Here is a 24,128-nt window from a genome sequence, read left to right as displayed (position 1 = left end):
CATATTTTTTTCTAATTTTACTGAACTGCTAAGAATTGGATACTAGAGTGAAAGTTGTGTTGCCAATTCCTGATGGACGTTTTGGATTATTTTTATATTGCAGCAGATGTTTAATAAAACAAACATCTTAAAGCTGATTTGGTATACTTGTCTCTTTGTTTTTCCAGGCTACACAGCTTGCCAAAGACTGTAGACAGTTCCTGGAAAAAGTCAATCCATGCAACGGCTCAGCAACCAGCCTAGAAAGCTTAAAGACCCTTGAAAAGTACAGACTGGACTTCACTGCCTTCTCAGCAGAGCAGTTCCAACAAGTGAAGGTTCAGGCCTACACCCTTAAAGGTTCCAGGGGGATGCGGATTTGGAATGTTGCCTGGCTCAAGTGCCAGGAAGTCAGGCAGCAACTTGAGGAGAGGCTGCAGGACATACAGAAGGCCCAGCAGTCTAGGGTAGCTTCACCCGAGGCTAAGAGGCCAGTTCCTGCAGGCCCGGCACCATTAGCACCCACTACCAGTGAAGGCCCTGAGAACTTAAGACTTGTACACCAACAGCACCCAGTCAAAACTCCCAAATCTCTGCCTGAAAGAAGAAAATACCAACACAGTGAAAACGATTACGCAAATGTAACTTGCTTCAAGTTAAAATTCAAGCCAGACAGTAAAGATTCAAAGGGCCCTAACCTGAAAAAAGAGGCTGCCCACCAAGTATCCAACAAGACTGAAGTGGCAACTCCAAAGAGCTCCGGGGAAGCCAGCAAAGGCCTGGATTTCGCACGTGTGGCCTCCCCGACCTGCGAGTGGTTTTCATGGCAGCAGGGCCTGGTTAGGTCCCTCAGTGAGAAGTCCAGTGAGTCTTGCTCCCTGTCCTCCCATTCGGACCCCCTGGCCTCTCCTTCCACTCGAATACGAGGTCATCCCTCGAGGAAGATCCTAGAGGCTGCTCAGCAGTTCCAGATATCTCGACACGGCAGCTTCTGCTCTGAAGACTCGTGTTCCAGGCCCACGGGCGACTGCACGGATGACCTGACCAGAGTGTGCTCACTGCCAGCTGCCAGTCCCAGGATTCCCCAGACACTGGGAACATCAGGGGATCCAGAGCCTAGTGAAGAACCAGGGGAGCACTCTGGGAACTATTGGTTAGTATCCTTACTATGTGCACCAAAGTTAAAGAGCATTTATAAATAATACTGTGCCATTCAGCAGTGACACAAAGTAATTAACCATCTAGCAATTGAAAGTCATTACCCCTAACTATATTGCTTGTGTTACCATAGCCATGATTGGAATCTGTGGATTAAATTGCTTTCATGTTTCTGATGAATGTATTGAATAAGCCTGTATGGTGGCATTAGCAGAAAGATCTTAGATTTTCAAGAATTCTGATGGCATGTTTTGTATTAAATACCTGAAATACAACCGCTACAACAATTTTCAACTAAATTCTTTATATTCACCACAGGTTTTTAATGCCGATGTATTCATTTTCCTAAGATCTGTGCCTGTGTTTCAAACTCATAATCTCTTCCTCTCTTTGTTTTTTTACAAAGCCTACAAGGAAGCTTCACAGGTACAGGGCAGTAACTGCCTCCCTATTGTTGTGCTCATTTGGGTGGGTTGGTTCCTCACTGGGATTTTCTTCTGTATTGCTCAGAAAGGGGGTGGCGGTCACACAATGGCTTGTTTAGTAGATCTTGTGGAACCAGCAACAAACATTGTGCTGTCAAATTATCTTGCCAGTGTGTCGGTCCCACAACAGACCAAGAAACATTGGTCTGTGACCTGCCTCCGAGGTTAATGATGGCCATGGGCAGTGCATTCTCCAGGATTTGCAATCTTCACAAGTTCTCCACCATGCTTTGAGATCCAGGAATTCACCTTTAGTCCCGGTGACATTAATCCAAAGGTTTCAGTTGCTATACTCCATGTTTTGTGGAGCTAGGCATTAGAAACGGTAAAACTCTTACATATTTTATATCCAACGCCTACTTGTTTTGAAGTGTTTTTGTTTACATCTAGCCCCAGCCTTAGACTTTTAAATTTAAAAATGACATAATGATGCTATAATTCATAGATTTCACAGTGAATCCAGTGACGGAGCTGGGATTTCAATTCAGGAACCCGTGGCTCGTGTTCCTTGTCTCTAACCTCTAGTCCACAGTGGCTGACTGGGGCTCGCTCTGTGCGTTTGCAGGAAGCTGCAGTGCATTATGGAGGAGCTGCTGCTGACGGAGAGGGACTATGTGCGCTCGCTGGGGTACATCATCACACACTACTTCCCAGAGATGGAGCGCCTGGACCTGCCGCAGGATCTGCGGGGCCAGCGAGGACTCATCTTCGGCAACCTGGAGAAGCTGTACGACTTCCACCGGCATTTCTTCCTCAAGGAGTTGGAGGGCAGCCTCAAAGAGCCGCTGCGGGTGGGCCGAAGCTTCCTCCGACATGTAAGCAATACACACGATAGAGTACGCTCTCATCGAAGCTTTATTACCCTCGCTTGCTGTAGTCCTACCAGGTTTTACACTGGTTCATTTTCATGTTCTACCGGTGGCACAGCTGAAACATTATTCAACTGTTTTTTCACATTGAATTTTCTTTTACTTTTCAGAAAGAAAGCTTTGGTCTTTATGCTTTGTACAGCAAAAACAAACCCCGGTCTGATGCTCTGCTGATAAACTATGCTCAGGACTTCTTTAAGGTAATCCGAATTATAAGGTGTAAAGTATTTTTCTAGATATTTGTTTGTCTACATGCTGTTTACAGACACGCAAATAATCTTTATTCAGAATACTACTACTTCAATTTTACTTGATTATTCTGCATTTACATAGCTAGACCAAGTTCAACTGGCATATAAGCAGATAAACAAAACATTTGGAATTCTGACATACAATTGAACCTGTCTCAACACTGCAGAACTGCGTGTGCAATACTGGAAAAAATAACTAAAAACAACTGGCCAGCTAATGGGTCACAGTCTCGGGAATGCCATTTAGAATGCTTGTATAAATGATTTCCATGCAAGATACTGAAACTTTAGAACTCTTTTGCCATGTAAAATGAAGTGTGTGACCTGTGGTGTGCTTGTCTTTCTCCCTTACTGAGTGCAGAACAAGCAGCTGGAGCTGGGAGATAAGATGGACCTGCTGTCGTACCTGCTGAAGCCAGTGCAGAGAATCAGCAAGTACAACCTGCTGCTGCAGGACATGGTGAAGAAGTGCGGGCCGGAGCGGGGCCGGGAGAGAGCCGAGCTGCAGGCTGCCCTCGAGGTCGTGCGCTTCCAGCTGCGCCATGGAAACGACCTGCTTGCCATGGACGACATCCACGACTGCGACGTAAGAGCAGCTTGTAACCAGCTGGGGGGGGGGGCCCAGATGTGTCCACATGTGTCCACAGAAACTTTCCTCAGCCTTCACGAGGAAGCTTGTCACACTTCAGCCATCAGTTATTGTTATCCTGTTATCATACAGCTGCTCCTTGTAACTGGCTTGGTATTAATACTAGCTTGCTTAGGGGGAACCACATGTACCAGTTAATTAGGACCACACTGCTGGCTTCTCCACCTTTTGTCTGTGCAGTATTGCCCACACCATCTATTAACCACTAACTATCTGGTCACTCAGTTTGTTAAAGATCATCCTCAATTGGGACCAGCTCTCTATTTTCGACATTCTGGAATTTCTAACAGAAGATTCCAATTGCACTGATTTAAAAAGGCACAAGCTGAAACATTTGTCTATGACTTTTTTTTCTTAGATTTGATTATTTTTAAAAAATGGTAGAAATGTGTTTGTGGGATCCCTCCACGGTACTGAACGTTGCCCTGTATCTCTCTGCAGGTGAACATGAAGGAGCAGGGCCAGCTCATCCGACAGGACGAATTCCTTGTGTCCTACAGGAAGAGGAAGTGTTTCCGTCACATCTTCCTGTTCCAGGATCTAATCCTCTTCAGCAAAACCAAAAAGACAGAAGTGGGGAACGATGTATACCTCTACAAACAGTCCTTCAAGGTACAGCTGAATGATGTCTCGCATTCTAACACACGGTATATACAGTAATCCTTGATCTTACCATCGGTGGACAGTGCCAGGGCATTGCTGTCACAGGTCTGGAAGTAAGACTCCATTTGAATATCCGTTTTGAGCCAGAAAAGGTTTTATAAAATACAAACTCCCATACAAAAGTTTTCAAGTTCAAAATATGACTGAGATGTGATAAGCGTATCCAGTTCAATTTCCTGTGGGTGGATTACAATTCTCTATATGGTTCCATTTCCATATGTATACATTTATAGATGAGGACTTGCATGGTATATGCTGGTGCAGATTTAATATTGATAATTTACCGTAATCAATTAAGGAAACCTATTTCCCCCCCCCCCCCCCAGACCTCTGATATCGGGATGACCCACAACGCTGGAGACAGCGGGCTGTGCTTCGAGATCTGGTTCCGGCGGAGGAAATCCCAGGACACCTACACCTTTCAGGCAGCCTCAGCAGAGGTGAAGGACGCCTGGACCAAGGATCTGGAGAGGATCCTTTGGGAACAAGCCCTCCGCAACAGAGGTGAGTGCTCTAGCCTAGATCTGCCATGAAATAGCACAAAGCCTGTCTACAATAATGAAGTGTTAGTCACAATCTGGTTTGGATTTAATGCCCACGAGCTACACATCTGGGTTAGATTTGAAAAATATTTTCTGTATGTTATAACATTATTTATTTTAATGCTACTTTCTAGATAATGTTTGACAATAATTCACATAACAGGGTATTATGCTACTGATGCCATATAATTACCAAAAATATGCCAAGAATGCCAAGCCTCTCTGCCCTGTAAACAGTGCCAAGTAAGCACAGTTAGCATTGTGAAACCTGATTGGAAAGGTTAACCTTTTAGAAATGCAGACTGGAGTTTTATTATGTTGTTGTTTCCTATCCACCTTTCTCCTATAGAAATCCGAATGCAAGAGAGGGTGTTCATGGGAATCGGCAGCAAACCCTTTATGGACATCAAACACAGCGAGGCGGCCATCAGTGACAGGGCTATCAACTGCGTCCCGGCAGGAAAAGGTACAGCGCCATCCACTGGCCTGGATGACTACCCTAGTTATTCCAATGAAAAGCAAATGCTAAAGTAAACAAAATACATTGTCTGTACCTCGCTAGAGATGGCACTTTCAATGACGGGATGTGATCATGTAATGTTGCTCTTGCATGATACCAAGTGTGTAATTGTAATGGCCTCCTCCATGCTCTTATCATTTAAGTGACAAAATGTTGTTCAAGGCTACTTCAGTGTAATTGCACAGTAGTTACCATGTTATAGCAGGAATCGCTGGTAATTACCTAGTTAATAGAATTGCAATGACAACTGTTTATGCCTTGTAATATCTTTTAACCAAGCATTTGATCTTTTAGTTGATTCATTGTATGATTCAACCGATAACTCTGAACTGGTTAAAGAAACATTTTGTAAATAAAAACCACCTACTTACAAATTCCATGATAAATGTCAGATAATTATAAATCCATCTATTTTGTAAGTGTCACATTGTTTAAAGGAACTGGGCGATGCTGAAACAAAACTAGTTTTGACGACGTTCTCGTTGCACTTTCTTTCCAGAATGTAAAACACTGCCTCCTGCCATTCTCCCCACCTCCTATGAACACCTCTCTCAGAGACCAAACTCGATTGGCTCAGGAAGCAGCGCGTCATCTTCTGGCAGCCACTCCTCATCCTCCTCGGGGCGGGGGTCCCTCCCTCCCCACGGTTATCACTACAGCCAATCAAGGCGAGGCAAGGTGAGCTGGAGCTGCTACAGAGCGCCGGGCGGATTGGAGGAGGATGAGCTGGACAATGAGGCTGAGCCCCTCCACCTCTTGTGTAAGCACGATCCTTACCTGTACCTGCCCTTACCACAGTTCTGTGCCGGCATTACTTATAATCTTTCACATTAAAACTTGGCTCCCTTGAGGAAACAGCTTGTAGTCATTTAGTTCAAGACTAAAAGCCATCGTTGATTAATTAAATTAAGCTTGCAGTTTTGGGAATCTGTGGGTTTTAGTGTTTATTCTCAAGGTTTAAACTTACTCAATGTTTAAGAGAATGTTTAAAATGTCTAAAATAACAGTTCCTTTTTAAAAAGCCCTTAATGTTCTCTGAATAGGATCCACTGTTTATTATGTTGGTCACAAGGCTAAAGCAGATATCCAAACCCCAATGAAAGGCGGAATCCAGGCTCCTGTACTGTGACCCCCCTCTTTTGGTTTGCAGTGGACAGCTCTGAGTCCTCTGGCGAGAGCATCAGTGGGTTCAGCAGCTCGGATCACAGCTGCCTCTCTGTGGTTGGAGGAGAGGCTGAAGAGACATCCTCCGTCTCCTCCCTGTGCTCCAAACCAAGCCCTTCCCCTGAGCCCCAGCATGACTTCATCAGACGAGCCCCTCACCTGCACTACAAACCCAGGTCCTCCTCCGCCACAACTTCAGAGACAAAGACAGCAGCACAGCACGCTGGGACGGTGAGCTACTGCAGCAGCAACATTGCTTGTATCTGAATAGTCCATGCATGCATGCATGCATGCATGCATGCATCCATCGATCTGAATGTTCACTTCTCCTATTGAATTGGCAACCATTTCAATGGCGTGAGAAAGTCTTGTTATTTGCTCTTTTTTTTTTTTTATTTAGTCGTTGCCAATCAGTTTTTTAAAAAATTTTTTTTTATTATTTTCTCCCCAATTTTAAATGCCCTATTATTTTTAGGCTCAGCTCACCGCTACCACCCCTGCACTGACTCGGGAGGGGCGAAGATGAACACACGCTGTCCTCCGAAGCGTGTGCCGTCAGCCGCCCGCTTCTTTACACTCTGCAGACTCACCGTGCAGCCGCCTCAGAGCTGCAGCGTCGGAGGACAACGCAGCTCTGGGCAGCTTACAGGCAAGCCCGCAGGCGCCCAGCCAGACTACAGGGGTCGCTGGTGCGCGGTGAGCCGAGGAAACCCTGGCCGACCGAAGGGACAACGCTTGGCCAATTGAGCGCCGCCCCCTCGACGCTCCCGTCTGGTTGGCTGTGGAATAGTCTGGACTCGAACCGGCGACGTCCAGGCTATAGAGCGCATCCTGCACTCTAGCGAGTGCTTTTACTGGATGCGCCACTCGGGAGCCCCTATTTGCTTTTTTTTTAAAAAATATGATGAATAGCAGAAAAGCTCAGGGTTGAAATTTTTTCAATTCGGACCTCTGATCAGTTTTAATGTTAGACTGCAGAGGACATTAAAGATACTGATTGAAAACCCAGCTGCCGATTCTTGTACCAGCAAAGAGAGCGCACATCTGTTTTAAAAGACAGACACAGCTTCCACTTGGCTAGAGCCCAGTCCATTCTGACATGCAGAATTTAAATGGCTTGTTCTACTGCCAGATCCCTCCTCCTCTTCAGTGAAAGCGAGTTGTACACTTTCGTGCCTATAACTTATTAAATGCGTAGTATTGGAAGGATTGTAAAAACCAAAAGACATTTCTCTTTCTCTCCTGCTTTTTGCATCCAAAATGTCACCAAGCTAAAGGGAATGGAAAAAATGAAAGCTTGGATGAAAGTGGCATGATCTCAACATTCAGTTCTGAATGTCCTCGCTGCAATATTGAAGCAGCATGTGTAATCTAATACAGAATTCTGATTTTGAAGTGAAATAAATTCAAAATCCACTTCATTACCTCTTAATTTCAGCTATGTTTGCCGAACCCATAATTTTATTTGCTTTTGATTTTGCACTGAACCAATAAAAAAAATGACAAAACGTTTTGAACCGTACTTGAAAATTCAGTGTCTCTGTTCACATTCTCATGCACTTAAATGTTGAATGCCTTGTTCTCAAAAGAAATGCATGCTCACAACAGCTCTCGAAAGCATGGCATGTTAGTGTGGTACAGGTTACAATCAGCAATCCAAACAAATCACTAATATAAACAGGGTTCCGTCCCAAATGTTTCGGATTAACGAGAAAGCTTACCGTACTAGAAAATCACCTCAGTTATGCATTGCCAGTGTAAAGTCTCAGGAAGCCATTTGCCATGGTGCATTACTGCTGTCTGTTAACCTTCCCAATGGTGGTGTTTTTATTTGAATTGCAGAATAAGCCTGACGGTGCACTGAGTGGCTGCTCCACAGAGGTCTGATGGGAGCAGTGCAAAGAGGTACTGAATCTGAAGCTGTGGAAGAACACAGAGCTGGTTGTACTGCCAATAAATATGCCAAATTCATGTTTTTTTTTTAAACGTAGTTTAGAGAGAGGCAGTTTGTAGTTGTTTACAGATGTAGTTTACATATCTACAACCTAAAGTAAACATTCTCTGTCCGAAAGACCTGTCTTAGGCAATAATACCAAACAGTGTTTTACAGCTGCTTCTATTAATGTATTGATTTATTATCTTATTTGATAATAAGTTGATATTAGAATACCTGAAACCCTATTCTGTTAAACTAAGTTTTTAAAAACCTTCTGTTTTCTACACCCAATAGGCTCTCTTCACCTCGCACCCTTTTGCCTTGGGATTAGTTAAGTGTGTCCCATGGTCCTGGCCTGTTTTAATTATTTTGTGAAGCTGAACCTTGCTTGCTGTGCTTCCTAACAGTTTGCCCTTCTAACCCTAGGGCAGAACTGCAGACAGCAACACTGGGCGGAGAATGTGGAGGGGAAGACACAGAAAACAAGAGGCTACATTTCTGCAGTACCCTGACATACAGGCATACTGTACACACGTACCTGCAAAAGAGTTCCTTAATTTGCACTGAGTCTCACTGTACTGTGTGCTGCATTTGTTTTCATTTGCAGTGGTGCTTGTTTGGAATTATTTGGATGGCATCTGGTTGGGTGAGTGAGTAGAGCAGCTAAATCCACAATCAGATTAAACCACGCTCGTGGTCAAAGGCTCTGGTGCAAAACTTACTCAACTTTTCAGAGTCAGGTATTACGATAACCTTAAAACGAATACTTCATCTGGACCATACTATTACATTCAAATACATCATGGAAATAGTGTTCATTTCCTTTTGGAAAAGTGGAACTATTGCATGGTAAAAATAAATAATCTCTTACACATCTTTAACAGCGTTTCTTTGTATATAGAGTGTTGGGCGTAGTTGCATACATTTTAGCTATAGGAATTATTAGAATTAGGAACCAATACTATATCTCAGTGTTTTGTGGGATACCACTACAAGTCATGACAGTAAGTACCTGGTTACAGTAGATACAGTATACAGACTTGAACCCTATTGCTGTGGGCAAACCAAACCCAATCTTGAGCCACTGTTTTTGTGTAAGAAATTCCACTGTGTCTAAACTTTGGTCAATCATTTCAAAAGAGCTGTGTTTTTTTGGATGGTATCTCCATAGTAATGGATTTACTATTCTAGCTTTGTTTGTTTTTAATTTATTGTTACTAAGAGTCTGTATTTCTGAAACCGAATTTCTGATTCATAGTACAGTTTCTGAAGTTATTGTTTTTCTTTTTTTTATCATTACATTTGTACTTTTATCAAATATCCAAGACTATGAAAACACTGCTTTTGATTTAAACAGAAATACATTTAAGTTTTTAGTGGATCAATTGCTTCTTGAGGCAGATTTTATTGATATGTTTTTATTAAATCCAAACCCACTCATTTATATTGATTACAAAAGGGTCGTCCAAACACTGCTGTTCTTAAATACAAAATGTAAAAAAGCATGGACTGAAACAATTAAAACAGCATTTCAAAGTAAAACATTTTTTCAACCCCCCTCTCTTATAATACTAGTCTCTTCCATTGAAGGGAACCACTGAAGTTGACCACTATTTACAACATGGCTGAAAGGAATTACTAATAGATACCTTTCCTAACTCTTGGGGTGATGCACGCACAAGAGATGCTTTTGTTCCTGGGTTATTCAAAGCTAATGTGATTACTTGAGACTCTATAGTGACATTGTGTTTTTGCGTTTTAAAGTAGACCAACATGAACACTAAGGCAATCTGAAAAACATACTTTATAGCAAATTGCTGATCAGCAGGTCGAAGAACTTTATAACATACTTGCTGCAATACTGTCAAAGAAAAAAAAACTGCAAGTGAATGACTAAGGAAAAGGAAGTAATAAGCCACCAGTTCTTCAGCAATGTCACCACATCGTAACCGACTTCAGTCGGGTAACAAAGTTCTTCTGGGCCCAATTTTTGTTTTGTATATCCCAATATAACATTTTAAATAAATTAGATTACAGGCTACACCCAGACAAATGATGGCAGATTTATTTTATTTTTTTAAGCAACTCCTTTTTGTGTGCAATTGGAAGGTATGCAGATTTTATATGCATAATTTAGGATTTGATTACAACAAAACCTTGCCCTGGACAGGACTGCTGTACTACTATCGAACCACAGTGTGATAAACTGCTTTCCGAAAACTACAGAACACTGAGTAAAGAAGATACTGTCTTCACAATAGGGGGGTTATGTCACAGTCCCTTAATGTTCTGAAATGATACTGTTCCGCATTTAAAGGAGTGCCTGTATTTTCTCATTCACTATAATTTAATGTATGTTTAGGTTCAGTGATCCTAAAAGGTTGTATTACATGTATGTGGTGCCGATTTGTTCTGTGTGTGTCTCTTCCTCTTTGAGTGGTAGAGTTGTTGTACATTAGTACCGTATGTTTTCCTCATCTCGTTTCTCAACCCCACAACTTATGTATTTATTGAAATTGTTTTCTGGCTGGTTGTGTGGAGATCGGGCAGCTTCTGGTTCGGTTTCCCCTCACAATAAAAATGGGTTTATGCAAACGCTTGAAATACAAAATAAAAATGAAAAGGTAAAACAAAATAAATCTTGTTTGTTTTTTTAAATGGTATTATATATTCTCTATAAATATTTGTTTTTGTTTAGCAGCACAAAGTTTACAGTGTGACTAGTTTCACAATTCTCATCCACCTGTAAGAGTGCGTGATTTCGATTAAGCGTGTGTCCACTCTTACTCAGGCGCGGCTGCATAAGTAACAATAGCGGCTGGTTTAATTGTTTTCAGTGTTTGATAGAGTACATCCAGATTCACCTGCGTAGTGTTTCTCAAGTTAAAAAAAACCCGATACATTTATGCTTGCAAAAGAAAATCGAAGGAAGAAAACGCACAAAAAGAGTCTACAGGAACTGCAAAGCGACAAAGTTATCCTTGGGATCATTTTTATTTTGCCTTCAATAAAACGTTTTCTAGTTTTACAAGCCCTTTTCTTTAACCACTGGACCACACAGCAAATAATACCTTTTGATTTTGTGCAGCCAATTAAAAGTTTTAAGACACTGGTATTCTGTCCGAAACCAGCAGTTTGTCAGTCCATAACGATTGTGACTAATTATATATTAAAGTAAAATTATACTTGAGCTGAAAGCTTCAGACACAAGGGGTAAAGTTTAAAAAAAAAAAAAAAAACACACTGCCATATATCATTGTTCCCAGTTCACCACTGTCGCAACAATAATGGAGAAGTGGCTTGTTACCACTACTTCTGTCTGGTGGTCATTTCATAAGAACTTCTCAGTAAAGAACGCACACACTGAGCAGCAGCAGCAATCGTTTTTGATATATAGATATAATGAAGATGTTTCAATCCCTTATCGCTCTTCTGGGGCTCCTTTGCTACCCATCACTGGACCATTTGCTTAATGCGTTTCCGAAAGTACACTTTGCCAAACCACAACTTGTGACGCTTTTGCAGCAAAGCGTAGCCCGTAGCCAGAGCCAAATTCATTTCTGGCTGAAAGCAACACACTGTGCCTTGGTGTGTTTTACAGACAGCAGATATTATTATTATTATTTATTTCTTAGCAGACGCCCTTATCCAGGGCGACTTACAATCGTAAGCAAATACAAGTAATACAATAAGAGCAAGAAATACAATAACTTTTGTTGAAGCAAAGTACAAATGTGACAAACCACAATTCAATAATACAGCAGATAATAGTGATAGTTACATCAGGATATGATTAAATAGTGATAGTTACATCAGGATGTGATTAAATACAAAGTACTACAGGTTAAACACTTGGCAGATTACAGTATTCTGAAGTACAGGATTAAATGCAGTAAAATAGGGGGCAGATAAGAGCAAAATAAAGCACTTTTTTGTAGTTAATCATATCCTGATGTAACTGTCACTGTTATCTGCTGTATTATTGAATTGTATTTTGTCACACTTGTACTTGCTTGAACCAAAGTCATTGTATTTCTTGCTCTTATTGTATTATTACTTGTACTGTAACACTTAATGTATTTGCTTACGATTGTAAATCGCCCTGGATAAGAGCGTCTGCTAAGAAATAAATAATAATAATAATTTGTATGTATCTGACAGCACGGTGACATGATTGACTTAAGATATAAATGAATGGGAACAACAGCACATCAAACACATTGTCCTACAAGGTACAGAAGCAGTAGCCTACTGTAGTTCTTATTTAACGCAGCCCGATAGATAGAGATAGATACCCACCCACCTAAGTCACTGTGAATGCCACGTTGGGGTCCGAGTGGCGTGACCGCTACCACCATCGTTGTTATCCGGTAAGATCCCCGGCGTTGCGCGATTTCAACTCCAGCGGAGATCGTCTTTCTAGACTTCCTTGCGTTACAACCACACAACTTCAGTCCCCTCAAACGCAATATTCCGTGGTTTCATAAAGTTCAGACATCAGTTCTTTCACTACACGAATAGCACATATACAGCACCCGTCCTACCGCTCTCCTCAACCATTGTCAGTCCCTTTTAATCTACCCCCCACAGTGCATTAACAGTTATTAGCAGCAGGTACTGTTAATCAAATGAAAGGGTGCAATTGACAGCATCCATTAACAAAGTAATTATACAGACGGGAGATGAAGGTGGTCAATTGATACGCCAATTGATGCGCCCATTAGTAAAGTCACTACAATAGGCCTATATAATGTGTACACCTTTATTTCTTCATTTTTTTTTTAAATGGCAGACACGTTGCCGCTATATGCCTTCATAGGTGTGTATTCAAACAAAAGTTAAATGCATTTTATGTAAATCAATTGGTCATTATTACAATACCTTCGTTTGTTCTTATGTGTTTGTAATTATTTAAATATAGGCCTATCGAACAATTTAGCGTTTTTCCTGATTGGTTACAAAGATTCCTTACAGGGATAACGTTTTTAAACAGTGTTTAAATCCTAAAGTTTAAACATTAAGGATATTAAAAAGAAATTAACATTCCTAGGAAAAACAAAGGCTTTAATTTATTTCTCGAAAAATTAAATCAAAAAGATGTTTTACGTTTCTTCCCAGATGTATTGCAACACATTGGCCAAGTATGCCAGATGCCATTCAAGAATGCCTTGAAATCAGTTATATTTTAGTCAAATTCTTAATTCAGAGAGTGTGTGATTTCATTGTGCAAACATCACCTCCCACAAAATCTGCCAAAACAGAATTATGAAATATCTCGCATTCTAAAATGAATCAAGTCGCTGCTATAATGGAACCACATGCTAGTTTGTGTTGCATTGCATTTTTGTTATGAGAGCAATACTCCTAATGCAGATAATATACAAGTTGCGGGCAGTAGCCGAGAGTTAACTTTCAAACCTGACTACATTTCTTTCCTTTTTGCTTTCCCCATTTAGCAAAAAAAAAAAAAAAAAAAAAAAGAAAAAAACACAAAACAAAAAAAAAACACACCTAAAGCAAAGTCAGTTTTATTCATCGATACAGTCCATAGAATAAGCTACTGTAATTCACAAATCCTAAATATTACTGAGAAGTGACAATTGTCAAGTCTATTCACTAGAGGCCACTGTTACTATTTTGGATAACTGTAAAAGTAGGCGAATAAACAACATTTTTTAAAAAAAAAAAAAGTAATTTTCTAGGAAACACGAGTGGGCTGTGGGACGGAAGTGGGAGAGATGGACAGGTGTTCTTGGAAGAAGTTGGTTAATGCATTTCTCGGATTTCAATGGGCTGCATACATCTGGCAGCACTGTGACGTGTTTGAAACTATAAATGAATGGAACCAACAGCACAGCAACCACACTGTCCTGCAAGGTACAGAAGCAGTAGCCTACTGTAGTTCAGAACAAACAGTTAAATCACCCTCGGATAACAACAATGGCAGGTGAGTAAACTAAAGACTTGCTTATTTCTGAAAACGTATCAAATCATTTTTAAATGGTAATACACTATTTTTTTATGTTATACAAAGTTTGTGCATGTTACACAGTAATAATATGTTTGCAGCTGTTAAAATATTTAACTAAGTTATAAAAAACGATCTTTGGATATGAGAGAAGCAGGGATTCATTGTGGAGAGGAATACACACTAACACTGATGCCACCAATACACCATATACCAGACGATACTAAAAGATACTAAGTTCATTTGGTTAAATGGGGTACTCAACTATTTTAGTCACCGTTATATTTACTCATTTTCTAAATAAATAAATAAATAAATAAATATAATAATAATAATAATAATAATAATAATAATAATAATCTTTAATTGTACAACAAGCATGTTTGGTATTATAGAAAAGTGTTTCAAAATATGTAAACTTCACTTTTGTTTGTATGTCAGATTTCTAATTAGGAAACGTTTCTTTTTTCAATACAATGTAAACTATTATGCAGTTTACAATTTGGTCTGGAAACGCATATACTGTAAGACAAATACTTGCTAAAATTACTGCAAAGCAATTCTCGAAAAATAGTTTAGCTCACAGAAAAGTGACATTTAAAATAATAAGGAAAGCTGTCTAATGTAAATGCAATTTTAAATGTAAGATGCAGCGTTTTGAATTTAAATTGTTGTTTAGCATCTCTCCCAACTTTTACCCCGGTTTGCCATGTTTATTAATACCATGCCTCGTTATTCTTTACAAAGCTTACCTATACTTTATTATGCTTTCACTATGATAAACGCATATAAGGGTTAATCGGTCCCTGTGCAATCTGCTTTGCGTTGCAGTGCTGCAAGCCCAGCCGCCACAGTGCCTGCAGCTTCTATTACCTACAATTAAACCCCACTGATTAGGTACCCTAAAAACGTCAGCTGCAACTCCAATCAATAACTTGTTTTCTTCCCCAACAGCAGCACAGTAATGCTGAGCAGCTGTTCATTAATCCCCTTGCACATTCCTGTGGCTGATTTCATGACAGGCACCTCAAGGTGTTTTAGAGGAGATAGATATTATTGGTAAATCCTGGCCAAGTTAGACTGTCTAGAATGACTCCCTATGATGCCCGATACAGATGCCCATAACCGACGCTCTATTTTCTTCTCTGGTTCACAGCTCTGGACATTGAGAGGTGCGAGTTGGAATGCGAGATAAACAACTTCGGTCACCGAACGTACCTGAACGGCAGAGATCGGCTGATTGTGAGGAGGGGCCAGCCTTTCACCATCACCCTGCATCTCCGCTCTGGGCAATTCCAGCCTGGCATGACCACCTTCAGCTTTGTCGCCGAGACAGGTAACCTTTCACAATACTGCGGAAGCTCAAATTAAAAGGAGACCTTTTTTAAAAAATAAGCTTTTCAGTTTTATGTAGCATTTTTAAATGCAGCACACATGTTGTAGCAGCATTTTAACTGTAAACATATCTCCACCTTCTTAAAACCTAGAATATGAAGATTGGAATGAACTAAACAATTAATTTTAAAAAAGGCTCTTTAATCCAGGGGGTTTAAAAGGCAGGTCAGCAATTAGAAAGAGGGAGGTAATTGTGAAAGGTACTTGTTGTATAGCAGCAGTTTTGAAAGACCGAGTGGTGTTGTCGGTTCGTTTCATTAGCTGGGTACAGACTGTACAGCAACTGTTCTAAGTGGTGTGGAACAGAGACAAGAGCAGCGTGCTTCGTTGTGCAGAAGTACGGGAACAGAGATTCAAAAAAAGGCGACAGTGTTGGTGACCAGAAAGGATTACTTTATTCCAGAACCGAAGGTACCTGTGTGGAGTGACTGCAAAATAAAAAGCGAGTAGGGCTTATATTTTGGTCTGGCCGGAGGAAGCTGCAACGCGTCTGCAGCCTGGAATGAAGTGAAGCTGGTGCACTCGCCAAACAGATCTCTCCAGTGAGTAACCGAGACCGCAGACTTGCGGGATCCATTTGTGCTTGGTTTCTTTGAAAAGAAAGACAGCGTTCTGTGTGTACCTGTTTTAAAAGAAAGTCACCATATGAAATGGACTGTTACTCACCTGCTTATGTGCCTGCTGTATGCAGCGTTCAACCCGTTTTCTACAGCTGTATTAATTGTTGCCAAACTGAATAAGTTTAAACAGGCAAAGTTTTATACCAGCGCTATAGTGTGCACGCGCTGAGTTAATAAAAGCCTGTGCTTTGTGGACTGTTAGTCTACGTGTTCTTTTAAGCAACTACATTCTTTTCATGGACTGTGTTTTATTTGAGTGAGGCTGGTTGCTTAATCCCAGGAAGGAAACAAACCACACGGACGGTGGTAGTTGTGTTTTATTTGTTTGTTTTAGTTCGTCAGGATCCGGCCAAGCAGCAGGCTGTCAATGTCAGTGTTCACCAGCAGAGGGCGACCAAGGGTCCGATTACTTGGAAGACTTACCTGTTCCCTGGAAAAGGATTACAAACTACATTTCCCAACAGCCCTTGTGGATTATAAAGAAAGTGAACCATTGACACTTACCTGGCAAGACTTTTGTTCCGAGACCAGGTTTACTGTTACCAGCAGCGTCGGGATGGAACTTGGACTGGTCTCTATGCTAAAGCAACATGTTTTTCCTTGCAATGAGGACAGCTCGTGCAAGCAGTAGAGAGGGTTGAAGAAGTGAGATCAGTGGGCAGGGTTTCTTTTGTTTTGTTTATTTTCATAAACGTTCTGTTGAGACTTTGAACTTTTGTTTAAGAAAATAATAAAAATGCCTATTCTTCAACCCTACCAAGTGCCTCGGTGTCACCTCTCATGCTGCCAGTTGGCTACCACACTAAAATACAGAACAGATTGTTCACTATATATATATATATATATATATATATATATATTATTGGCATCCCCACTGATACTCCAGTGGAAAATAAGTATAAACACATACATGCTTTGAGAGCTTCCACCGGAAAGGCGTGAACTGTGAACTTCAAGACCCAGTGAGAAAATAGCCCATCAGTTTATCATAACATCAATAACAAAAGCTGGACTGGGTCCAAGTGCTTTTTATTCTGATCAAAAAGCTTTAACTCATAAGTTACTGTTCAGGAAACACATCAGGAAGTGGCTGTGACCGTGGCTTATCAAGCTCGTAGTAAAACCTGGAATGGGTGAAACTGCTATGCAACAGGAGTCTTATTTCCAGACCTGCATATGTTGGCTTCTTTAATACATTTAGGTGTTCTTCACATTTGTCGGCTGTTCATGCCATAAAACAAAAAAAGTGATTTGTGAACGGGGCACTAGAGAAGCCATGAAGCAGTAACAAGTACCATGCCATGAGAATGGAACACAATGGTGAAATGGTTACCAACGTTTCTCCGGTCAGAAAGCTTGGTGACTTCATAGAAAGTGAAGTGTATGCCGGCTCCACTTGCAGATAAACAAGGCAGTATACTGTAAGCGATCACAAATGTAACATGACATTGCTGCTCATCTGAGAAAGTTGTAAACTCACTGATTAGCCTTAAATCACTATAGCCCTGGAATGCAGTTGTTCAGCTAGTAATAGTTAATGTCATCTTTGTTTAACTATTTAGGGCAGCAGTGTGGAGTAGTGGTTAGGGCTCTGGACTCTTGACCAGAGGGTCGTGGGTTCAATCCCAGGTGGGGGACACTGTTGCTGTACCTTTGAGCAAGGTACTTTTCCTAGATTGCTCCAGTAAAACCCAACTGTATAAATGGGTAATTGTATGTAAAAATAATGTAATTGTATGTAAAAAAAATAAATAATGTGATATCTTGTAACAATTGTAAGTCGCCCTGGATAAGGGCATCTGCTAAGAAATAAATAAAAAGAACTACTCATGAAGGTTATGATTTAACAGTTCTCTGCTACATTTTTCTATCCCACCCTATAAAACAGTCACATCATTTCCTGTGTTTCTTTCCCAGTACTACAATGTTCAAATTCAGCCAGTAACTCTCAAATTCACTTGACTGACTTGTTGGTTCTCTGTTAATTAAAACGACATTTTCTGAAGCAGCCTGGCTAGTCTAGACTGCTAACATAAATAACCAATGCTGCCAGCCTCAATATACAGCACTGTGTCCAACATTAGAAAAAGACTGGAAAAGTATTATTGTGTAGGTGGCGGGTCTTGATAGATTTTCCTTAGATCTGATCACCCAGTGTCTGTGCTGGAATATCGGTATTGTAGATGCTTTGAGCATGGATTTTACATAATTTGATTTTGTACAGCAAGTCTCCAGACCCTGGAGGAAACATTTAGGAAATGCATGTGCAAAACCACTATTACAAATAGATTAGATATTTTCACGGGTTCTCTTACTTTTACTGGAATATTATTAGAAACAGTAATTCATTCTTTTTTTTCTGCCTCTACTCTGCAGGCCCCAGCCTGTGCGAGTCAGCCGGCACCAAGGCAGAGTTCTCCCTCTCGGGTGCGGTCGATCTGAACCAGTGGAGTGCGGCGGTGTCCTGCCACTCGGGCAACACCGTGTCCCTGTCCATCTGCTCTCCGCCCGACGCCAGGATTGGCCGCTACTCGCTGACAATGACGCAGGGCGGCAGCACCCGGCTCGGAGACTTCATCCTGCTCTTTAACCCCTGGTGTCCAGGTAACATTCTTTTCTCGTTAGTTCATTCAATGTGAAAGCAGGTTTACCACCAGCTTATGCTGCTGGCAAAGGTGAATTAACAGACCGCAGAGCATTTATAGAGTGGAGCGTCATCAGCTACTGAAGACTACTGTGGAGTGAGCCAAGAATGTTCTGATAACTTAACACCGACACCTCAGAATTATACTGGAAGCCAGTGGAAATTTGGTGGACTGGATATGTGGGCAGTGTATAGTTAAAGAGCTGAAGTTTCAATAGGGCCGATTTCAGCAGGCCAGCCAGAAGAGCATTACTGTACATTAATCAATACGGCACACATGTACATGGAGGACGAGGCAGAGCTCAAAGAGTATGTGTTGACTCAGGAAGATCTGCCTTTCCTCACTAATTTATTTCGCTTTCTGACCTCAGAAATCAATACATGGGATTAAACAGGTGTGGTTAGGCCAAATATACTAGTTGGTGCACTGGAATGTGTTTGACTTGCCTACTGAAACATAAAATGTATTACTAAAGTTTTTATTACTCACAAGGTGGCCATTAATTTATGAAAAATATTTTTTAAAAATCATGCAACTAGTCTCTTTTTCAAATATGACCGTGCCAAGAACACATCTTTAGGGTGAATGTAGGTCTTTCTGTGACTTACGTTCACTGGGATCTGCGTTTCTGTTTCCTCCTCGTCTAGTTTGAACCTGGCATCCTGGATGCTTGCCTGCAGCTGTTGGACATGAACCCTAAATACTTAAGTAACTCAGACCAGGACTGCTCCAAAAGAAACGACCCGATCTATGTGAGCAGGGTGGTGAGCGCGATGGTGAGTAACACATTGAACACACGTGATGGTGAATAACATATCAATGATCTGGGACCATCACAATAAGACAGTAAAACAAACCCAAAGCAGCGTGGTACAAGTGGCAGGTGTTTCTATCAGTGCCACATTCTACTGGATCTTGGGAGATGGAAGCCAGTGGAATGCAGGTGTGATTTCTCGTTTCCAGATAAACTGCAATGATGATAAGGGGGTGCTGGCTGGCAACTGGGGTGACTGCTCTGACGGGGTGAGCCCGATGAGCTGGAATGGCAGTGTGGAGATTCTCCGGAACTGGTGTGGGTTGGCCTGCCAGCCAGCCAGTATGCCAATGTCACATTTTATATAAGCAGCACACAAAAAGTCTATTGCAGTCTTCATTTTACATTGTATAGCGGTACACTGTTACTTTCAATACAGTCTATCAGCCGCTGCAAATCCTGTTCTCTCTCTCTAGGAGTTTTCTGCTGTGGGACCATCTCAGTAAAAGCAATAAAGGAAGGAGAGCTGACCTTCAAGTATGACGCCCCCTTTGTGTTTGCAGAGGTCAATGCAGACGTGGTGTACTGGGTGAAGCACAAAGACGGCAGCCAGAAGAAGATGAGTTACTGTGATGAGGTGGGCCAGCACATCAGCACCAAGAGTGTGGGCAAAGACACCAGAGAGGACATCACACATTTATACAAGTACCCTGAGGGTAAGGGGCAGCACAAACTAATAGGGCAATATCGTCGCGAAATTTCCTCCAAATTCATCCTCAAAAATGCTAATGCTAAGCACTTTATAATGGTTTAATATTAATGTTATATTTACACAGTTGTCGTCATCTTATAATTATAATACAATTTAGTTATTCAGCTGTGACTCCATTCAGGTGCAACCAACCAGAAACTACTCTCTTTTACAGGGTTACTGTGGCTGATTGTTTACCATGTCTTCTACTTCCTCATTCATTCCTGCACATGCCTTATCATTCTATCATTCCAATCCGAAGGCAAAGTGGACAACTCTACTTATGCCAGTGTCAGCTCCAGCAAACTGGTTTAGCATTACCAACACATTTTCTTTCATACGATTACCTATACATTTCACTCTACACCAGGCTCTGAGGAGGAGAGGCATGTGTTTGAGAAAGCCAACCACCAGAACATGCTGCTGAAACCAAAGCCCGCACCAGGCCTAGGCATCAAGATCAAGGTGACAGAGGGCATGAAGAAAGGGTGTGACTTTAATGTCTACGCAGTTGTCACCAACAACACGCCCAAGCCCAAGGAGTGCCACCTGACGTTCTGTGCCCGTGCTACCCGCTACAACAGCACCGTGGGGGAAGAGTGTGGCATGAAGGACCTAGGTATGCAGATCCCACCTAACGAAGGTGAGGTCCACTGCAATACACTCTCCCCAATGTCATACTGAGACTTCCCAGACTTCAGCAAAGAAGAAATTAGACTATTTTGAAACCTCCAGCTCCCCCACTAACTTTTTGTATTTTAGATTACATATACATAAACAACATCTCATGTTTGTTGTACGTTCTGTAAAGATCTTGCCTGTGAAAATGAACTGATTTTCTTTGATTTCAGGGAAGCAGATCCCCCTAAGACTAAATTACAGCAAGTACTGTGAAGCCATAAAAGAGGACAACCTCATAAAGCTGGTAGCTCTTCTCATCAACAATGAAACCATAGATTCTGTGTTGGCAGTGAGGGACATTTATCTGGAGAACCCCGAGATTAAAATCAAGGTAGATGTGTTGTAAATACCCATACCCAGATTCAACTTGAAGTATGAACATTTTGAGATTCTTGGATATTTTCAAATTTCATAGAGGTTTGGAGGTTTATTAAAATTATTTAAAAACAGCAGGTAATACAAGAAAACATTTAGAACAACTTCATTAAAACCCATTTACTCTAATGTTCTTAGAAAATAATCAATGTGACCTTTTTTACATTGGAAAAAAGTCATCAGTATGAAGCTATTAGCAAGCCCAAGACTGCTTGATGATATTAATGAGTGCAGTATCAGTGCAATGATCGTATCACTCTCATGATGTGGCCTGTCTTCAAGTCTCATGACACTGAATAAGGTCCTTCTCATTTGCTATGTTATTAAAATGTCTACTTTGCTGGTCCTTCAAGGTAGGAAACTGTAGTTTGTTTGTTTCTTTTCAGATACTGGGTGAACCAAAACAAAACCGCAAGCTGGCTGCCGAGATCACATTGAAGAACCCCCTGTCTGAACCACTGCATGGCTGTTTGTTCTGTGTGGAGGGGGGAAACCTCACTGATGGAAAGGCAATCCAAGAACCGTAAGTTACCTCCAATACAGAAATGCAGGACTGTGCCATGCAGTGAGATATCTCTAAATGACCATTTGGCTTGCCAAAGTAGATCAGGTAATATTTTTATTTTTCTCTCTTTTTAGCATTGCATCGGTCAGCCCTGGCCAGGAGGCCAAGGTGAAGGTGTACTTCACCCCAAAGCAATCAGGGCTCAGGAAGCTGGTTGTGGATTTCAACAGCAACAAGCTGCGTGATGTCAAGGGTTACAGGAACATCATCATCGGCAAATAGGCTGTCAGCTGCAAGACATGAAGAAGAGAGGGGGCGCTAAACTCTGAACCAAATCACAAGACTCCCTAACCTTTCAGAAACAAGAAGGGTGGCATTTGTATGTTTTGTTCTGAAGCAAATTTGTGATATTTACAACCAGGGTAGAAAATGTTAAGAAACTAGTGTTGATTTGATCAACCAATACCCCACCGGGTTATGTATGTAAAATTGCAGCCAGGCTATCATGTAACAGTAACAATGCTCACACTGTGAATCTCAGCAAGCTCTAAAACTGTTTCAACAGTGTGTGTGTGTGTGTGTGTGTGTGTGTGTGTGTGTGTTGCCCAACCCATATCTAGTGCTGATAACTCATCTGGAATTAATATCACCATTATACCTTGTGTTTTCGATTCTGGGTGTGTGTTTTATTTCATTATTATTCTTGTGCCAGAAATGTTTCATGCAATTAATAGTACTTAAACATTGTCAATTTTGGTGGTTAATTTTCAAAATATGTTAGTGAATATTGTGTACATTTATTACATTTTACAAATTTCACTAGTATTAAATCTACTTTTTAAAAATGTAATCTTAAATGCATGTTCTGTTTTTCTCAGTTAATTGTTGTTCTAAGAAGTAAACATGCTCAAAATGTGATTTGCATTTCAGTTTCAGCTGCAATTTTTTTTTTGTTTTGTTTTGTTTACACAACTTTTTTTTTTTTAGCTTCATGTGAAGAGTCTTCTTTAGACTCTGTGACAGGAGTGCTCTAGCACTCGCCTTAAGAATTTATGCCAATAAGGATACGTTTGTATATTTTATATCCCCCGCTGTAGATCTCTATTGTGAACGAACTACAAGAAACAACAAAATAAGAAAGAAAGAAAGAAAGAATTTCAAATGGAAGCATAACAAATCCAGAATGATGACCTTTGATTTTTATGAACTTTTAACTTTTTTAAATGTTAGATAATGAAGTACCTTTGAAAGATATAGTTCTGTTTTTGCTGTAATCTTTAGAGTATAAAAACCTAAAGTTTATTTTCATGTCTACTTAGGTCAATCATGAAGAAACTTTTGCTGGTACATTTCAATCTGTACTGATTCAGCCTGTCTTAAATGTTTATGCTATAAGAAATCGATCAAGTAACCAAGCAATAAAACACTTGTATACTGTATAAAAATGAAAAGGTAGTCTGTTACTGTGACTGTCAAAGCCCTGGTCAGAATCATTACAACACAAACTCAATCTTGTTCGTCACAAGTGTTGTTAATCGTTGACCCAAAACTGTAATAATATTAATTCCTTGCATGCATTTTATTGAGGTGTTCCAATTCATGCGCCCATCAGTAAAGTCACTAATTTTATATATATATTATATAGTGTCCTCCGCCTGGGATTGAACCCACGACCCTCCGGTCAAGTCCAGAACCCTAACCACTACTCCAAACTGCTATATATAATAAGTACAACTTGATTTATTTCTTCATTTTAATTTTTTTTTTTTAAATGGCAGACACGTTGCCGCTAGACGCCTTCATAGGTGTGTATTCAAACAAAGTTAAATGCATTTTATGTAAATTAATTGGTCATTATTACAATCCGTTACTTCGTCTGTTCTTATGTGTTTGTATTTATTTAAATATAGGCCTATCGAACAATTTAGCGTTTTCCTGATTGGTTACAAAGATTCCTTACAGGGATAACGTTTTTAAACAGTGCTTAAATCCTAAAGTTTAAACATTAAGGATATTAAAAAGAAATTAACATTCCTAGGAAAAACAAAGGCTTTAATTTATTTCTCGAAAAATTAAATCAAAATATGTTTTTCGTTTATTCCCAGATGTATTGCAACACACTGGCCATGTATGCCAGATGCCTTTCAAGAATGCCTTGAAATCAGTTATATTTAGTCAAATTCTTAATTCAGAGAGTGTGTGATTTCATTGTGCAAAA

General features: G+C 40.6%; 2 protein-coding genes across 2 annotated transcripts in view; both read left to right on the top strand.

The window, feature by feature from the left end:
• Positions 1–9,726, top strand: part of LOC117421405 (pleckstrin homology domain-containing family G member 4B-like) — a 29,799-nt gene extending 20,073 nt beyond the window's left edge. Inside the window, exons 14-24 of the mRNA XM_034905633.2 lie at positions 168–1,132; positions 2,188–2,437; positions 2,602–2,691; positions 3,104–3,328; positions 3,833–4,003; positions 4,381–4,558; positions 4,946–5,062; positions 5,616–5,876; positions 6,267–6,511; positions 8,123–8,185; positions 8,643–9,726. Coding sequence (XP_034761524.2) covers positions 168–1,132; positions 2,188–2,437; positions 2,602–2,691; positions 3,104–3,328; positions 3,833–4,003; positions 4,381–4,558; positions 4,946–5,062; positions 5,616–5,876; positions 6,267–6,511; positions 8,123–8,167 — 2,547 coding nt within the window. The 3' untranslated portion in view covers positions 8,168–8,185; positions 8,643–9,726. The remainder of the gene's footprint in view (positions 1–167; positions 1,133–2,187; positions 2,438–2,601; positions 2,692–3,103; positions 3,329–3,832; positions 4,004–4,380; positions 4,559–4,945; positions 5,063–5,615; positions 5,877–6,266; positions 6,512–8,122; positions 8,186–8,642) is intronic.
• A 4,336-nt stretch (positions 9,727–14,062) lies between these two features.
• On the top strand, positions 14,063–23,448 carry LOC117964528 (protein-glutamine gamma-glutamyltransferase 2-like). Its single transcript, XM_058992159.1, has 11 exons — positions 14,063–14,163; positions 15,341–15,520; positions 18,576–18,803; positions 19,239–19,243; positions 19,492–19,620; positions 19,808–19,940; positions 20,075–20,314; positions 20,720–20,992; positions 21,201–21,361; positions 21,792–21,928; positions 22,045–23,448. The coding sequence occupies exons 1-11, from the start codon at positions 14,157–14,159 to the stop codon at positions 22,190–22,192; spliced, it is 1,641 nt and encodes a 546-aa protein (XP_058848142.1). The 5' UTR covers positions 14,063–14,156; the 3' UTR covers positions 22,193–23,448.
• The last annotated feature ends 680 nt before the right edge of the window (positions 23,449–24,128 follow it).

This window comes from Acipenser ruthenus, chromosome 18 (assembly GCF_902713425.1).
Source record: "Acipenser ruthenus chromosome 18, fAciRut3.2 maternal haplotype, whole genome shotgun sequence".
In the NCBI taxonomy this organism is placed as follows: Eukaryota; Metazoa; Chordata; class Actinopteri; order Acipenseriformes; family Acipenseridae; genus Acipenser; species Acipenser ruthenus.
Note: the sequence above shows the minus strand (reverse complement) of the source record. Positions and strands in the feature narration are given on the sequence as shown.